The sequence below is a fragment of the Sinocyclocheilus grahami genome, unplaced genomic scaffold, assembly GCF_001515645.1.
Source record: "Sinocyclocheilus grahami isolate Dianchi unplaced genomic scaffold, SAMN03320097.WGS_v1.1 scaffold1091.1, whole genome shotgun sequence".
Classification (NCBI taxonomy): Eukaryota; Metazoa; Chordata; class Actinopteri; order Cypriniformes; family Cyprinidae; genus Sinocyclocheilus; species Sinocyclocheilus grahami.
Genome location: NW_015506270.1, coordinates 246,851 through 263,408, shown reverse-complemented (window position 1 = coordinate 263,408; position 16,558 = coordinate 246,851). Strand labels below are relative to the sequence as shown.

At 38.4% G+C, this 16,558-nt stretch overlaps 2 protein-coding genes and 1 long non-coding RNA gene across 8 annotated transcripts in view; 2 read left to right on the top strand and 1 right to left on the bottom strand.

Annotated features, from left to right (window-relative positions):
* adcy9 (adenylate cyclase 9) overlaps positions 1-6,703 on the top strand; it is a 46,366-nt gene extending 39,663 nt beyond the window's left edge. The window contains exons 6-10 of one of the 2 annotated variants that reach the window (XM_016252183.1): positions 399-607; positions 1,721-1,880; positions 2,372-2,520; positions 3,742-3,768; positions 4,604-6,703. In XM_016252183.1, coding sequence (XP_016107669.1) covers positions 399-607; positions 1,721-1,880; positions 2,372-2,520; positions 3,742-3,768; positions 4,604-5,888 — 1,830 coding nt within the window. In that variant the 3' untranslated portion in view covers positions 5,889-6,703. Of the gene's footprint in view, positions 1-398; positions 608-1,720; positions 1,881-2,371; positions 2,521-3,478; positions 3,506-3,741; positions 3,769-4,603 lie in introns of both variants that reach the window. The other variant, XM_016252182.1, reaches the window with a different exon arrangement.
* Positions 1-10,349, bottom strand: part of LOC107566673 (uncharacterized) — a 17,294-nt gene extending 6,945 nt beyond the window's left edge. Inside the window, exons 1-2 of the long non-coding RNA XR_001606536.1 lie at positions 10,339-10,349; positions 8,050-8,053 (exon numbers count right to left, since the gene is read on the bottom strand). This is a non-coding gene — a long non-coding RNA (uncharacterized lncRNA). The remainder of the gene's footprint in view (positions 1-8,049; positions 8,054-10,338) is intronic.
* Positions 8,081-16,558, top strand: part of crebbpa (CREB binding protein a) — a 53,865-nt gene continuing 45,387 nt past the window's right edge. For all 5 annotated transcript variants that reach the window (XM_016252181.1, XM_016252178.1, XM_016252180.1 and 2 more), the window contains exon 1: positions 8,081-9,152. In XM_016252181.1, the coding sequence (XP_016107667.1) occupies positions 9,074-9,152 (79 nt within the window). In that variant the 5' untranslated portion in view covers positions 8,081-9,073. The remainder of the gene's footprint in view (positions 9,153-16,558) is intronic.

Sequence of the window (16,558 nt, the reverse complement as noted above, 5' to 3'; positions counted from 1 at the left end):
TGTGTATATATATATGTGTATATATATATGTGTATATATATATGTGTATATATATATGTGTATATATATATGTGTATATATATATGTGTATATATGTGTGTATGTGTGTATGTGTGTATATATATATGTGTATATATATATGTGTATATATATATGTGTATATATATATGTGTATATATATATGTATATATATATATAAAACTGTAATTTGTATCTATATTATATAACTATAGAAGTATCTCAGAAGTATAAAACACTGGTACACACACACACACTCCTGTCAGAGTATATGGATCTTCACACAATCACGCATGGACCTCTTCTGGTTATTCACAGAAGTGCAGCCTCATCACGTCAGCACGTGTACACTTGAGTATCCTCATCTCTGTTTCCTCCAGGTGGTGAATCAGGTGCCGGTGCAGACGTTTGCCAGTCCAGTCTTCAGCTCGCTGCTCGATGTTTTGCTGTCTTGTGCCGTTTTTCTCGCCCTGACCATTGCCTGCTTCCTGTATCCCCTTGTTACCATGGCAACGCCCCTTGCAACCACACTCGGTCTGGCGATCACAGCCGCTCTGCTGGAACTGGTTTCTCTCGTTTTGTCCATTCGGTGAGCTGGACGTTGTCATGTCCTCTGTACTGTTATATTTAGATGAAATAAATCGAATTACTTTTGCAGTCATCTAGTACTCACGTAAAGTGACTCATAATTTTGATACGTATTATTTATTATAATTAAACGAATAATTAAAATCATATTTAAATTATTGAAATGAATAATTTATATAGAATAATTCAACAGTGAAATGTCTGCAAATCTCAGAATTAGTATTCATTTTTCATACTGTACATAAATGCCTAAATCCACTTAGAGCATTTAATAAATATTCCCCCGGTTTCACAGACGAGGCTTAAGCCTAGCCCCAGTCTGAGCTGTTTCAACTGAATGAAACTTGCACTGATTGATCTTAAAATATATCAGTGCCTTTGTTTTGTCTCAAGAGGGACACCAGTAATGCGTTTTTTTTCTAAGGCACGTTTATAAAAATGACTTACATGTCCTAATTTAACTGGCTTAATCCTGGCTTAGTCTAAGCCCTGTCTGTGAAACCAGGCCATACATTTTTATTGTTTTCTTTCATTTATGTACAAAAAATTGTGTAGAACTGTAATATACTGGTGGTTTATTGGTTATTTATTAACTAAAAGTAAAACAAAGTAAACATTTTCATTAGTTGAAAGAAACGTTAACGGAAATAAAATGTTTAACATATGACAGCTTGTCCGTATTGTATTATTATAATATGTTTGTTAACATATACCATATTCATTAATGGTTGATTTTGGATATTTAGTTATTCATATTAGTCAGTTTCCCTACTTTTACATTTTATTTTTACAATTACTTTTACAGTCATCTTGTGCTAAATTAATGTGAATCTTCAAAAACACTGTTCATTTAAATTATTTATATATAATGATTTATATGAAATGTAATCTTTAGCAAATCTCAAAATCAGTATCCTTTTTTCATACTTTACATTAAAATGTTATGATGCTTTTTACATTAAAAAGTCACTTGCAGAATTAAAAATGACGTAAACAAAATAGTGTCTAACTGTAATGTTAGTGGTCTATCTATCAGTCATAAAATGGATATAATGTTCAGTTTATTAGTTGGGTTTTTTCTAACTTTAATGAGATCTCCATCTTTCTCCTGCAGTATGGTGTTTTGTCTGGATGATGTACAGAATTGCACTCTGTCTCTGTTGAAGCTGGTGTCTGGCTGGCTCCCGCGTCATGTGATCGGGGCTGTGCTCGTTTCACTTCCTGCTGTGTCCGTCTTCTCCCACCTGGCTTACAGTGTGCAGCTGCCCATCCAGGTGAGCAGGAGAAAAGGAAGGTGACCTCCTTTAACTGCTGCTCAAAAGTTTGGGGAAATTAATCCTTTTATTCAGCAAAGACATATTAAAGTGATAAAGACATTTATGTAACGAACTTTCTATTCATTAAAGAATCCTGAAAAAAAAACAACACGGTTTTCACTAAAATATTATGCGGCACAACCGTTTTCAACATTGATAAATGTTTGAAATGTCAGAAATGTACTTCAGACATCTCCATCTCTACAAGATATCTTCATCTTCAAGATTGTTAATTTTCCCCCAGTTTCTTGAAGTCTGTTAGATCAAAATGTGTCTTTGAAAACCTGGTAATTGGAGGAAGAGTTTAAAGCGTCGAAGATGTTACTCTAATAATAATGTACTCTACAGGATCAAACTAAAATATGACATGCAGAACTGTACCGAGTATCTCAGAAGCCAGTGACTGATGATTGTTTAAACGTGCGCTCTTTCTTTCTCTGCTTCTGTAGGTGACCATGTTCCTGTGCTGTGCTCTCATTATTGCTATTATCCAGTACTGTAACTTCTGCCAGCTGAGTTTCTGGATGCGCTCTGCTCTGGCCACTGTAGCTGGTTTGTCTTTACTCATCCTGCTCTACAGCGCCACCACCAGGCCCAGGTCAGACATCCTCAGCCTGTTCAGCTAGCAAAGTACCAACAAACTTTACCATTATAAACTTGGTGTATTAATTAGAGGAAATTAAGATTTGCTGAAGATTTACTCACTCTCAGGCCATCCAAGATGTAGTTGAGTTTCTTCTTCATAACAGATTTGGAGAAATTTAACAATACTTTATTTCTTCACCAGTGGATCCTCTGCAGTGAATGGGTGCCATCAGAATGAGAGTCCAAACAGATGATAAAACATCACAATCCACATGACTCCAATCCATCAATTAATGTCTTGTGAAGTGAAAAGCTGCATGTTTGTAGGAAACAGATCTGTCATTTTAAATTAAACCATTGCTTCTGGCTAAAATGTTGCTTTCTCCAGTGAAAAAGTTGTCTCATCTGAATTCAGGAGATAAATATTTACAGATCAAGCACTCAATGATCCAATGATCCAAAACAGATGTAAACAAATATTGTGATGTTTTGATGGCACCCACTCACTGCAGAGGATCTGCTGGTAAGCATGTGATTGTAAATGGAGTAAATTTCTCAGAATTTCTTCTAATGAAGAAATAAACTCAACTAAATCTTGGATGTCCTGAGAGTACATTTTCAGCAATTTTTCACTTTTGGGTGAACTATTACTTCAAATAAAAACTGCATTCATTATAGTTTTAGAACATTGTACATTTTTGTGATTTGTTGGCTGTTCATGATGGTACATGTCCACCGGTGCTTAAGAATTCCATCCAATACCTCCCAAAACAACAGAAGTGTGTCTGTAAAAGTCATTCAATAAAATAATTTAATATTGGAAGCAATAAATCCCACAATCCCCCACATAAACCTGCCACTCAGCTTCTGTAGAGTGAATTGAAAATGCCTGCTCATCTCCGGTGGACATGTATGGTTGCTGTTGAGTACTCTTTATTTATGAATATAATGTAACTGTTTTCTTTTTGCAGCGCCACTGACAGATTTCCAGCATCTTGGTGAGTGTTTTTTTTAAACTTATGTCATGAAAACTATTCCTATTGCCGACTCTGATTTGAGATGACATTTGTAAGATGGTTGAGATTTTACTGTTTGAATGTAAAAATATGAAGTGACCTGCCACTCAGCTTCTGTAGAGTGAATTGAAAATGCCTGCTCATCTCCGGTGGACATGTATGGTTGCTGTTGAGTACTCTTTATTTATGAATATAATGTAACCGTTTTCTTTTTGCAGCGCCACTGACAGATTTCCAGCATCTTGGTGAGTGTTTTTTTTAAACTTATGTCATGAAAACTATTCCTATTGCCGACTCTGATTTGAGATGACATTTGTAAGATGGTTGAGATTTTACTGTTTGAATGTAAAAATATGATGCCCTTAATAAATCATGAAACATGCAGGAAGTCATTTTATTGACATTATTAATGTTACTCGAACTAAAACTAAAAGGGGCCCATATTGACATTATTAAAATTACTCGAACTAAAAGGGGCCCATTAACTGTAAGTCGACATGAAATCAATATTCACCATATCTAATTTCTATTGTACATTATTTTCTAATTCTACACTACCTGACTTTCAAGTCGTCCCAAACACAACAAACTCACACAGGAGATATGTGACAAATGACAACGATATGTGTTCTGAAATCAGCTCAAAATATCAAACATGATTAAAATCCTTCCATTAAATGGTTTCATAGTCTGAAGCTAAAAAATGATGGTCTGTGCCCATCATACACCATGTGTATTCCTGAAAATCTGCAGACTGGCTCTGAATTTCGGTAACTAGTGCCATCTCATCCAGAATGCAAATCGAGGCAAAAATTGGTGCAAAGGTCATGTAGCATATTCCAGCCTTTAATCACAGGTCAATGCATGCTTAAATGTCAGAAGGTTTTAAAAGTCTATGGCATTTAAACTGCCATGTGATAAAGACAAGGTGACAAGTCCACACACCCCTAGCACCATCCATAGTTTAAGACTTAAAACATCTTAAAACTGAAAGGGTGTTTTTGAGCACCTTCTACTTTTGGTGTTATTATTCTGTAGAACACACCACTCAAATCTGAAATCTCTTTCTCTTGGCTCCAGGAACATGAGTAACCAGAGTGCTGAAGTAGATCAGGCAAGTGAGTTGGACTCTGCGCCCACAGCGCTCGACCTGCTCGTCCTAGAGACCGTGCTCTCCTTCTTCCTCCTGCTGCTGCTGGTTTGGTTTCTCAACCGGGAATTCGAGGTCAGCTACCGTCTGCATTACCACGGAAATGTGGAAGCTGACAAGCATCGCATCAAGATCCAGACCATGCGAGATCAAGCGGACTGGCTGCTGCGTAACATCATCCCCATCCATGTTGCCGAGCAGCTAAAGGTGAACCAGAGTTACTCTAAAAATCATGACAATGTTGGGGTCATCTTTGCAAGTATTGTCAACTTCAGCGAATTCTACGAAGAGAGCTACGAGGGCGGGAAAGAGTGCTACCGAGTACTTAACGAACTCATCGGAGACTTCGACGAACTGTTGCGCAAGCCTGCATTCTCAAATGTAGAGAAGATTAAAACCATTGGTGCCACCTACATGGCGGCGTCTGGATTAAATGGGCAGCAGTGCCAAGAACAGCCACATCCGCACGCCCACCTACGTGCCCTCTTTGACTTCGCCCTTGAAATGATGCATGTGATGGACGATTTTAACAAGAACATGTTGGGTTTCAAGTTCAAGCTGAGAATTGGCTTCAACCACGGGCCCCTGACTGCGGGCGTCATCGGCACTACCAAGCTGCTTTACGACATATGGGGCGACACGGTCAACATTGCTAGCCGCATGGACAGCACGGGAGTGGAGTGCCGCATACAGGTTAGCGAAGAGAGCCACTGTGTGCTCAGCAGAATGAACTATGCCTTTGATTATCGTGGCACTGTAAACGTGAAAGGGAAAGGGCAGATGAGGACTTACTTGTATCCCCAAATGAACGAAGGCAGATCGGGGTCCACTCAAAGCCTGGAACAAGGCCAGGTGGACAGTGCCGTTGGGCATTTACAGCCCAACACACTTGCCAATACAACATCTGCTGCACCACTAAACCCTCCCTGCACCTCTCCCAATGTTGCCTCTATCAGTGGCCACGGTGTGCCTCAGGGCCGTTTATTAGGCCCGTCTCAGATTACAGAGGAGTTGCACCAAGACACTAAGGACAATTCTCCTGTCCCCAAGCTCAAAGAAAAGGATTACAAGAGTCCTTATCAAGCACTATCGCTAAGTGGTACACAACCTCCCTCAATAACACAACTGTATGCACCGTTAGCCAGACCAGAGACACCTTTACAAGGAGAGGAAGATGATGTAGATGAGTGTACAAAGCTCAGGGCAGTGGAGTGATTCAGATTTCCTCCTCACCTCGGCTGACCTTCTTCAAGAGCCAATCCGCAGATAATTTTCAGGCTCTACTTCCTTCAAGGGGCTTTTCCGACCACAACTGGTGGAGTTCCAATGAGTAGCATTAGCCTGTATAGGGCATATGTGTTGATAACGTGACCTAAATAGAAAAATGGGTGCGCTAAGCATCTGCTGTGTGGATCACAGTGTAGCACAGAGGGGGGAAATGGATGGAGTTAATATTTCTGATGTTCTCTAATTTGTTTTTTTTTTCGTTTATAAAGTGCCTTCACGATATGTAAGATCAGTTAAATGAACAAATGAAAGAGCCGTTTGAACAAATATATCAGCATGGCTTTTTGAAGAGACGTGGACAGTGAAAAATACTGGGGGGTTTTTGTAACGTATTCCACCTCTAATGCCATATTAGTTTGTTCATTTATTTCAGTATTTTCTTTTCCTCTCTCTTTGAGACAAAATGATCGAAAACGAGCCAGTTGCTAATTAGAATCAGGATTACAGGCTAATGTTTTTAAGTTATTATAATGAATATACAGTCAGTGTATTAGTTTCACCGCTCTACTACGTGGGCGGTCACCTATATCTCATTACAATAAAACCAAGGAAGACAAGGGCAGATAGATAAAGATGGGCTTCCAGCACTTCTTTCCACAATACCCATATTAATATCCAGTATATCTGGCAGCAAACAATGTAGCTTTTATCAAAGGGAAGGTAAAAGTGGCTCACGCAAAATAGCAACTCATGAAATGAGGAAAAACAGCACAATCAGCTTTATTTGTTTGAATCGCAATCAAGAAAGAATTATAATTCCAGCCTTTAAAAAAAAGAAAAAAAAAAAAAGTACACTGTATCTTTAAATGGAACTTTTCGGGATGGAAAAGGGATTTGATTTTGCTGTTAATTGTTTTATGGTGCACTGCTTTCCAGCCAACACATTCACCTTTGAGTTATTGTATCACTCCATTGGCTAAAGAAGCCCAGTGCTGACAGTATTGAATTACAATTAATTGTGCATAATGTATGTGGTTTTGTATTAAATGCATTTGTATTTATTGGGGCTGTGCATGAATCAGTGTGCAGCCACGGAGCTCAAAATATCTCAAAAGCAATGAGAAATCTCCTTTTTTTTTCACCTAACGTAACAAGCACCTAAGAAGGCCTAACTCTTGAAAAGTGCCTCAGATTCAATTCTACTAAAGTTTTATATTTAAAAAATGAACTAAAATGGAAAAGTGTGGATTTAATCTTGTTCTATGTGCGATTTGTTCTCACTTCACCACTGCCCACATTCTTGTAGGTTTTCTGCATTTTAGTTTTGAAAATCGAGGATTGATTTCAGTTTGGAGAATCATGTTGTTTGTATTTTCAAATTTTTTTTGCCATTGTCACTTGGCTTTCACTGCTTCACAGTTTTGTTTTGTTTTGTATAGAATTGAACAAATCTTAATTGGTCAAGAGACGTATATTTGAGTGCAAATCTAAAACCAATTTGTTTTGGTGCTCAAGAGTGTTAAAAATGTGCCCTTAAATTTGACTTCACATGCTTTTATCTGTGTATTAATTATTTTTGTGCCATATATGGGAATATACCAAATAATTTTATTAGTGTGGGCAGAAGCTGCAAGACAGAGCTGTGGGATGTGGGCAAGATGTTATTGTTGATAATTTTTTCCCCCAGCAGCACTTCATTCATTTGTTCTTATGCACATGAGATACAGCGGGTATTGATTTATTAGCCATTATATTCAGGCAAAAAGCATAATCTGTATACATTTGCACAGTGCACTCACTTTGTATGTACATATCATGTATTGTTTTATTTGATTTTATGTTTCAAAATTGCTAATACATGTGCATGTGCCAGATTTCGAGAGTAGAGAAACAATGAAAAGATACCAGAAGTGGTGTGTGTCTGTTTTATGTGTGGAAGAAATGTGTTATCTGTATTTTTATAATGACTCTTTAAATCACGATTAACCATTACTTATTAATGTTGTAAATTGATACTTTTATTAATATCAGAAGAGATGTGTATGTTTGGTAATATAATTTAGGACAAGAAAAAAAAAATCAATAGGCATAAACTATCAGAATATAAAAAAATGTAAGTTTTATATTATTTAAAATGAATGTAATTTACACTGCTTCTCAACAACGTGTTTTATTGCAAATTACCGGCTTAATGTAAAACTACTTATCGATTTCAAATTCTTGTCCCAATCATAGACTGTAGAAAATAAAGAATACAATTTCGTCTACGATCATTGCTGCGTGAGTGCCGCTTGAGTGCAGATCTGTGGTCGTCTAGCGCCTCCAGCGGCCGCGTCGCGCGCTGACCGCAGGTTTGATGTAGGGCGTGATTGCGCTCGCGCTCCCTCCCCCTCGGCTCCGTCTATCTGGAAAAAGAAAAAAAAACTTTTTGTATCGAAGGAATCAACAGCCGCCATCTTGTCTCGGCTCGGAATCAGGATTTCGATAGAGCACTATTTTTTATTTTTGGACGCGGAGCATCCGAATCGAGGTTTGACGACACCGTTCAGCGGAAGATGACACCTTTATATCGCCGCGAAGGAATTTTTGGCGAAAAATCCTGGATTTAATCGGCGATCGTCGGCCACAAAACCCTCGTATATCCGATTTCCCCTTCAGAGCGGCGCTTGCGTCCGTGTTTCGCTCCGAGCGGTTATTGTTTACCGGACGCTTTTGGAGGACAGACAGCGACGAGGGGACCGTTTTGCAAAAATATCTCGTTTTTATGCAACCGTGCATTTTTACACGGAGCCAGACGATTTTTGCACGGAAAGATTTGACGTCAGAAAATGGATCGCGTGCCGTTGCAAAATTAACGACACTCGCGCGCGAGCACTCCTGTGGATATTTTATTTGGGATTTAACGTTGAATTCGCGGAAAGGAGGCGGTTTCTCTCGGTAATATAACGATGATAATGTGGGTGTTGGGTGTTGGATTATCATGGGGTGAATGGTGGTGGCGACGCGGGGCGCTGTTGCTGCTTTTTTGAGAAAATCCTCCGCCGAGCCGCTCCACACTCCCCACGTCTTTCAAAAGTAAGGTAACCTCTGTTTTTCTGACGAAAGGATCCTTCGCTTTGACTTCTCACCCCCCCACCCCCACAACATTCGGCCAGAAGCTCATTTTAATCGCAATGGCTGAAAATGTGCTGGAAGGTGGCCCTCCGAGCGCGAAGCGGGCGAAGCTGACGGCACCTGCTCCGGACGCTCCAGGTAACAGTCCAGCAGGCCTGATCCCAAACCTGCTAAATACTCTTCTGGTCGACTCTTGTGAAGCACTACAACACACTCATTCACGCGCCAGCTGTCAAACGAGCCCAGAAACAGACCATTACGCTTCTCCTCTAAATGAAATCATCTGGTCACCTGTTCAAAACTCGTTTAAAGGAGAAACGAGCTTTCACTGCATGTCTTTACGTACACTGAAAGTCAGTGGTGACTGACATTATGAGGGTGAATAAATAATGACTTTGAATAGACTTGAGTTACTAATGAAACTAGCATTGCGAGAATAATGCATCTAAAGTTTAGGGAATCAAGTAGCCGAATAGTTATCGTTCAAACTTTTGTGCATTTAAACATCCAAGTGCTGTCCATCTAATAGGCCCAGGTGACATGTTTCTAGCGTGTTGCATCAGTCTGTCTGTCCATCATCACACTCATCCTTCAGCGTTCTTTCAGATCAGCAGCGCGTGGAAAGAGCTCCAGCTGAAAGTGCGTGAAGGACGGCGACAGATCCATGAGAATGTCCCAGGACAGTTTCTTGAAAGTGAAAGTTTTTGGTCGCTACATTGCGAGAATAATGCATCTAAAGTTTAGGGAATCAAGTAGCCGAATAGTTATCGTTCAAACTTTTGTGCATTTAAACATCCAAGTGCTGTCCATCTAATAGGCCCAGGTGACATGTTTCTAGCGTGTTGCATCAGTCTGTCTGTCCATCATCACACTCATCCTTCAGCGTTCTTTCAGATCAGCAGCGCGTGGAAAGAGCTCCAGCTGAAAGTGCGTGAAGGACGGCGACAGATCCATGAGAATGTCCCAGGACAGTTTTTGGTCGCTATGAAACAGTCATAAATGTGCACGGTTATTATTGCTTACTTAGAAGGTTACTATCACGCGTTACTAAGGTTCACCATTTGCATTTAGACCTTTTATTAAAACGACAACAAAAATAACATGTTTTATCATGCGTTTGACGTTGATTTTGTTGAAAGCGCTTCTTAAAAAAGTTTTCAAAATTATGAATCTTTCACAAAGCATATATTCATATCAGTTTTCCAGAAAAAGCGATTTTGTTTCACATGGAGCGGGTCGCCTTTCATGGGCGCCGCTATTGAGGTCACATGACCAACCGTGTCGCTTTACAGAACATAAAGGTGGATGTTTATCTAAACTTGACAAGGCAAAAACTTACTGAGTGCACTTTTGATACTTTAAAATATTAAACCCCCATGGCTGGCCGCTTGAAAAGCCAAACTAGTGCTTTGTGAGTGTCTCTCAGTTTGCCTTAAAGGGGTCATTTGATGCGATTTCAAGTTTTCCTTTCTCTTTGGAGTGTTACAAGCTGATTGTGCATAGATAAGATCCCTGAAGTTGCAAAGACTAAAGTCTCAAAACCAAAGAGATATTCTTTATCAAAGTTAAGACTCTGCCACGCCCCCCTAAAACGGCTTGTTCTAACACGCCCCCACATATCTACCTCACTATGTGGAAATATTTGCATAATGCCGCCCAAATGTGCACGCAAAGAAATGTTCGGCCAATCACAATGCACTGGGTCAGCTGGCCAATCAGAGCAGACTGCGCTTGTCGGAAGGAGGGACTTTGTAGAAAACTAAGCATTTGAGAGAGGCGGGGCATAGAGGACCTACAATAATGTACAGTATTTGAAAAATAGTGTTTTTTGAACATTAAAAGCATGTCAACATATTCTGTTACACCAAATACACAAAATAATGATCTTTAAAAAAAAGCATCATATGACCCCTTTAAACGTGGCAAGCACCCCTGCTTTGTTCAGTGGGATGAATTTTGCTCAAATTATGAACATAAACACAATCCAGGCCGAGTTCAGAGACATGCCAATGTGTTGTTTGTGAGCTTGCTTGTCTAAATAGTTGATCATTGTGTGCTTCGACTTGTTAACCTGTGTTGCCCAGTTAGAAGAGTACTTTGTTGTATTAGCTTGCAAACCTGTTACTTTTAGGCCCGTTTGAAGCGTCACCTCAGTTGTCATTAACCACATAAATGGCTGTAGTGGCCTTCGCAGTGTGCATGCTATAGGCCTAGATTAGCATCATGTGTGCGATGACTAGCGCTCTAATGTGTTAAAAACTGCACATACAGGCTGCATAAATTCAGCATCCCCTCGTTTATGCTAATCAGCATGTAATGCATCTGATTATCTATGCCTGCAGGCAGCTAGTGTGTTTGTATGTAAACTTGAGCTCTCGGTTTAAAAGCCGAGAAGTCTTGTTGCACCTGTAGAGACCTGTTTCTCTGGCTTCTGTGCTGTTCATTCACAAAGTAGCCTAGTGCTTGTTGGACCATCACACGCGTCAGCATCCATCTTGCCTACGTGCGTTCAGACTATATTTCTTCATGATATGAATACTTTGACAGGTGAAGTGTGTAATTTGTTTCAGGAAGTGTTTTTCCACCATCAAGCCAAACGATTCCAGTTGCGCTTGGACTTGAGCAGTGCGGATACAACGCCTCTTGTGACGTGATCATTGTTTTCTAGAATAGTAAAGTATTTTTCCGCACACCAACTCTTGAAAACTCATCATATTATGCAGTTAATATTTCGTATTTATATATATCGTATTATATATATTTGCAAGTTTAGGGATTTTTTCTTCTTCTGAAAGTTCTGTTTATAGCAGCCCTAAACTGTGCACTCTGGCTCCCATTTTCATTTACATTTTCATACACTAATGTATTTTGATAAAAAAAAATTCAGTGCTCAGTCACCTCGTTCAAAACTGGAAGAAAGCTTTGCTGATAATGTTGCTGAAGCTATCGTGAGTATAATTGTTGTTTTTGCCATGTTGACTTGATAAATATGTCAGAAGAGCTTTTTTAGTGCAAATATTTAGTAACTTCTGTTTTCTCCACAGACTCGCTCATAAAGCAATAATAAACATATGCATGTTCGAAGATAGTCATATTCACAAGTTTACATGCTTTACAACTGGATAATATTTTTCTAGTTGACAAGATCATTTCAGATCTACAACGGCTCTACCAATCTGATCGAAATTTAATTTGGTTCAGTTGGCTTTTCAATACGAGTACGAACAGATAACATATATTCTAGGTAACATATATTCTAATCCATTTACCAAAATTTGGGTCGATGTTGGAAAAGGTTCTAATAAGGGTTTAGAAAAGAACTTTAAAAAAGTTTGAGATCGCAAAAGTTGTTGCAAATTCAAACAATTGGCACATTATTTGTGGCAGTTTGCAGCAGGAATTTTTTTCTCATCTTATTTCCACAATTTTCTGCACAATTATTTTTTATTTTGCATTAAAGAATTTACTATTAATACTCTTACTGTCATTTATACTAGACTTATATAAATACAAAGTGATTATTGGTAAGTTTTTCTTGGACATCAACAGAAAAAATACAGCAGATATCACTGGCTAGTCATTAGGGCTGAAGTAAAATGCGATATGCGATACCTTGTTAAAAAATGCGATATGCGATACGATATTGCTTAAAGTGTGTAAAATCAATTTCAATTATATTTTAAAATATTTAAAAATGAAAATTATATAACCAATTTGTTTCACATTCTTTCTCGGAAAAGAAAGAATCACTACAACTTCTGAAAGTGACCAGCAGTGTTTTAGCAGTACATAAAAAGTAATGTCATTTTAACATCAGTGTGAACATACAAAAAATTATTAATGACACAAATTTTATAACTTTGCTTTCCATACACTTTAAGTACTTCTTCATATACCACAGCAAAAACTATAGTCTGAGAAAGTTCAAACATGATTAAAGGCAAGTGAACAGTCAGTAAAAAGAAGAAAAATAAATACACGATTTACAAGCATAGATCAAATAAACCGTAGTATTCAGATACTGAAATTTAATTAAGTGTAAAATAACACTGCATAGTGTTCACTGTATGAATTAAATTGAGATTAATCTTTGTTATAGCTGTTTTGTTGTTTGATTAATATTAGTGACATTCAGCAGCACGTATTTACAGGCTGCTGTCCCTTTAAATCCGACTGCACGGATCCAGTATAATGATACACATCCGATTTCTTTCTCAGCTGTTTACATTCATTTAAAACATAACCGACTACGTTTACGAGAGTGATCGTCGAGACTGGCGCTTTTGACATAATTCTGTGTGTATGTGTCTGTTCAAACATGAGGAGGAGGAGATGTGAAAGACAAATCAACTCGGTCTGAAACGCATCTCTCTCTCTCTGTGTGTGTGCGCTTTGCATGTGTGCGGCAGAACTGAAGAGACGCTGTGTGAGATGCGGCTCGACATAATTCTGTGTGTATGTGTCTGTTCAAACATGAGGAGGAGGAGATGTGAAAGACGAATCAACTCGGTCTGAAACGCATCTCTCTCTCTCTCTGTGTGTGTGCGCTTTGCATTTGTGCGGCAGAACTGAAGAGACGCTGTGTGAGATGCGGCTCACGCTTCAGGTGGGAGTCAGACAGCAAGACGAGACGGCAAAGAGTCGTTTTCTGCAACTTATTGCACAACTCTTTTTAACATCAAGCAATTCTCTGCATCAAACTAAAGCTTTGACCTTTTGCAACGTTTTGATTTAAGTAGCCTATTATTAAAATGATTTAGATATCGCACACCCTTGCGATATGCATATTGCGATATTTACATTTGCGATATTTCGATATATCGTGCAGCCCTACTAGTCATTCAACAGCCAGGTAGACAATTAGTGAGATTGACTTGGTCTTTTTTTTTGGTATTTTTATTGGCGACCATTCACTTAGCATCCTGTGTTTTACCTGTTTGCATTGTAAAAATCTGTAGGAAAATTCACTTTAAAGGTGACATCATGAAAATCGACTTTTCCAGGTTTTATGTGCCATAATCAGGTCCCAGGTGTATCTACCAACCAAGAAAACTTGAAAAATATTAACCCAGTAACTTTGTTTTGGTAAGCCTTTTTCTGCAGGCGTCTAAAAAAATGAGCACGTCTGATTTCACTCCCCTAGTGACGTTGCAAAGGGATCTCATTATAATATTACCGCCCCTTAATCTGTAAGCTTCCACCCACGACGCCATCATTTTGATTTCACAGGCGACAACGGTGTACCAGTTCTAATGCCATGGCGAAAGTTCGAGCAAAGCTTGCTAACCGTTCTGTCTTTGGCTGCACAGATTATTTAGAGTCCCAGCCTCAGAGGAGACAAGACCGCAGTGGATTTATTGATTTATTTACTGTATATTGCTGCTGCAACACAGATCTAAAATAAACATGCAATTTATTTCTCAGCTGTTTACCTTCACAGACACAACCGACTGGTTTTGTAACTCGTGTGTGTTTTTAACGTAAACTTGTGTGTGAATGAGAACTTAGTTTAGTAACGTTACTCACATGCTGTGACAGACGCTTTCTGTCCATGTGCGCTCAGAAAACCGTATATCAGAAGTCTAAACTAAAATGGTTTAAAACTAGAGGTCGACCGATTGATCGACTGGCCGATTAATCGGCCGATTTTTGGCATTTTTTAATCAATTGGCATCGGCCGATTGTGCTGCAAATTAGACCGATTTATAGGCAGGCACATCTGCGGGCAAAGACATAAGTAAATACTTGACACAAAACATTGTGCAAAACACAGGGCTTAAATACTAGAAAAGGTAATTAGGGAGAACTAAAACAGGTGTGGAGCTAATTAATCAAGAACCATGGAAACTAATAGACAAGGGAACTCAGGGAAATGTGGAGACCGAAACAGAACATAACTGTGACAGTTATATAGTAAATTCTGTTGTTGTTTTTTTATAACGGTTTCATGATAAAACGTACACCGTTCAAACTAGGCTGCTTATGTTGAAGTGTTTGGGATGTGGCTTTTAATGATGAGACCTTTTTTGTAATCAGGCTCTCAAAAAGTATATAACAATTTGGATATAGATTTATCGGCCAACATATCGGTTATCGGCTTTCAAAAATAAAGAATAATCGGTTATCGGTATCGGCCAAAATTTTCATATCGGTGCATCCCGTTCACATATTCTGCATCACAGAAATAATAGGCAAATGGTTCAAATGGTTAAAGTGACTAAATTACTAAAAAGGAAAAAGTGTGTCATATACTGAATGAATAAGGATCACACACTACCAAAATTATAGGTTCTGGAATACTAGAAAAGGTAATTAGGGAGAACTAAAACAGGTGTGGAGCTAATTAATCAAGAACCATGGAAACTAATAGACAAGGGAACTCAGGGAAATGTGGAAACCGAAACAGAACATAACTGTGACAGTTATATAGTAAATTCTGTTTTTTTTTTTTTTATAACGGTTTCATGATTCTGTTCACATATTCTGCATCACAGAAATAATAGGCAAATGGTTCAAATGGTTAAAGTGACTAAATTACTAAAAAGGAAAAAGTGTCATATACTGAATGAATAAGGATCACACACTACCAAAATTATAGGTTCTGGCTCTGACTTTCGGCAACTAGCGTCCAGACCGCAAAATCAAGGCAAAAATCTCGGCAAAAGTTGCATAGCTTATTTCAGCTTTAAGTTAGCCCTCTTTGAAAAGTTGTTTCTCTAAATTCATCCTTGCTTTGTAACAAAATCACTGACCTAATACATTTCAAGACACTTACTGTCATACTTCATGTCTTTGAGCAGTGTTCCCTTTATTATGTTAAATTAATGCATATTTTTTGTGGTCACTATTACAGTTTTGGGCAATAAAAGTTCACAGTTGTTTAGTGTAATTATTGAATATTTATCGGTTATCTTAAGCATTTTTTCAGTTGTTCCAATTGTTAATATTAACTTTTTGAATGTATTATAAGTTGTCAAAAGTAGGGTTGCAAAGAGGCGGAAAATTTCTGGTAATTTTCTGGAAATAGTCCAGAATTTGTAGAAACTTTAAAGGATTTTTTTGGAAAAATTTTGGAAAGTTTCCAAAACTATTCCACCCCTTTGCAATCCTAGTCAAAAATGACTCACTATACAGTATACGGTGTCCTTATACTATGCGATATGTACTAAACTGTCTAGTGGATGAATTCAGTAAGATTATTTTGTCATCCAACATCAGAATCTGCTAGCCCCTATGTAAGGTAATATGTGACATTTGAGTGCATGAAATATCCTTTTCTTTTTGGAATTTTCACTGTGAACACTACTCAAACTCTCTACAAAGTGACATGGAATAGTGTGTATGTACGTGAATGTGAACGCATCTATAGTTTTGCAAGGTTATTAACTAGGCCTGCACAGAGCCTGACGTATTCCCCATCTTTGCATCTTCATTTATGGATTTGGTGGCGACTTTCTGGCTAACTGTAGCGTCGCAAGTTAAATTTGACAGATTTTCCCTACAATCATTTCAGAAAATGTGGAAAAAGTGTGTCGATTCCATTT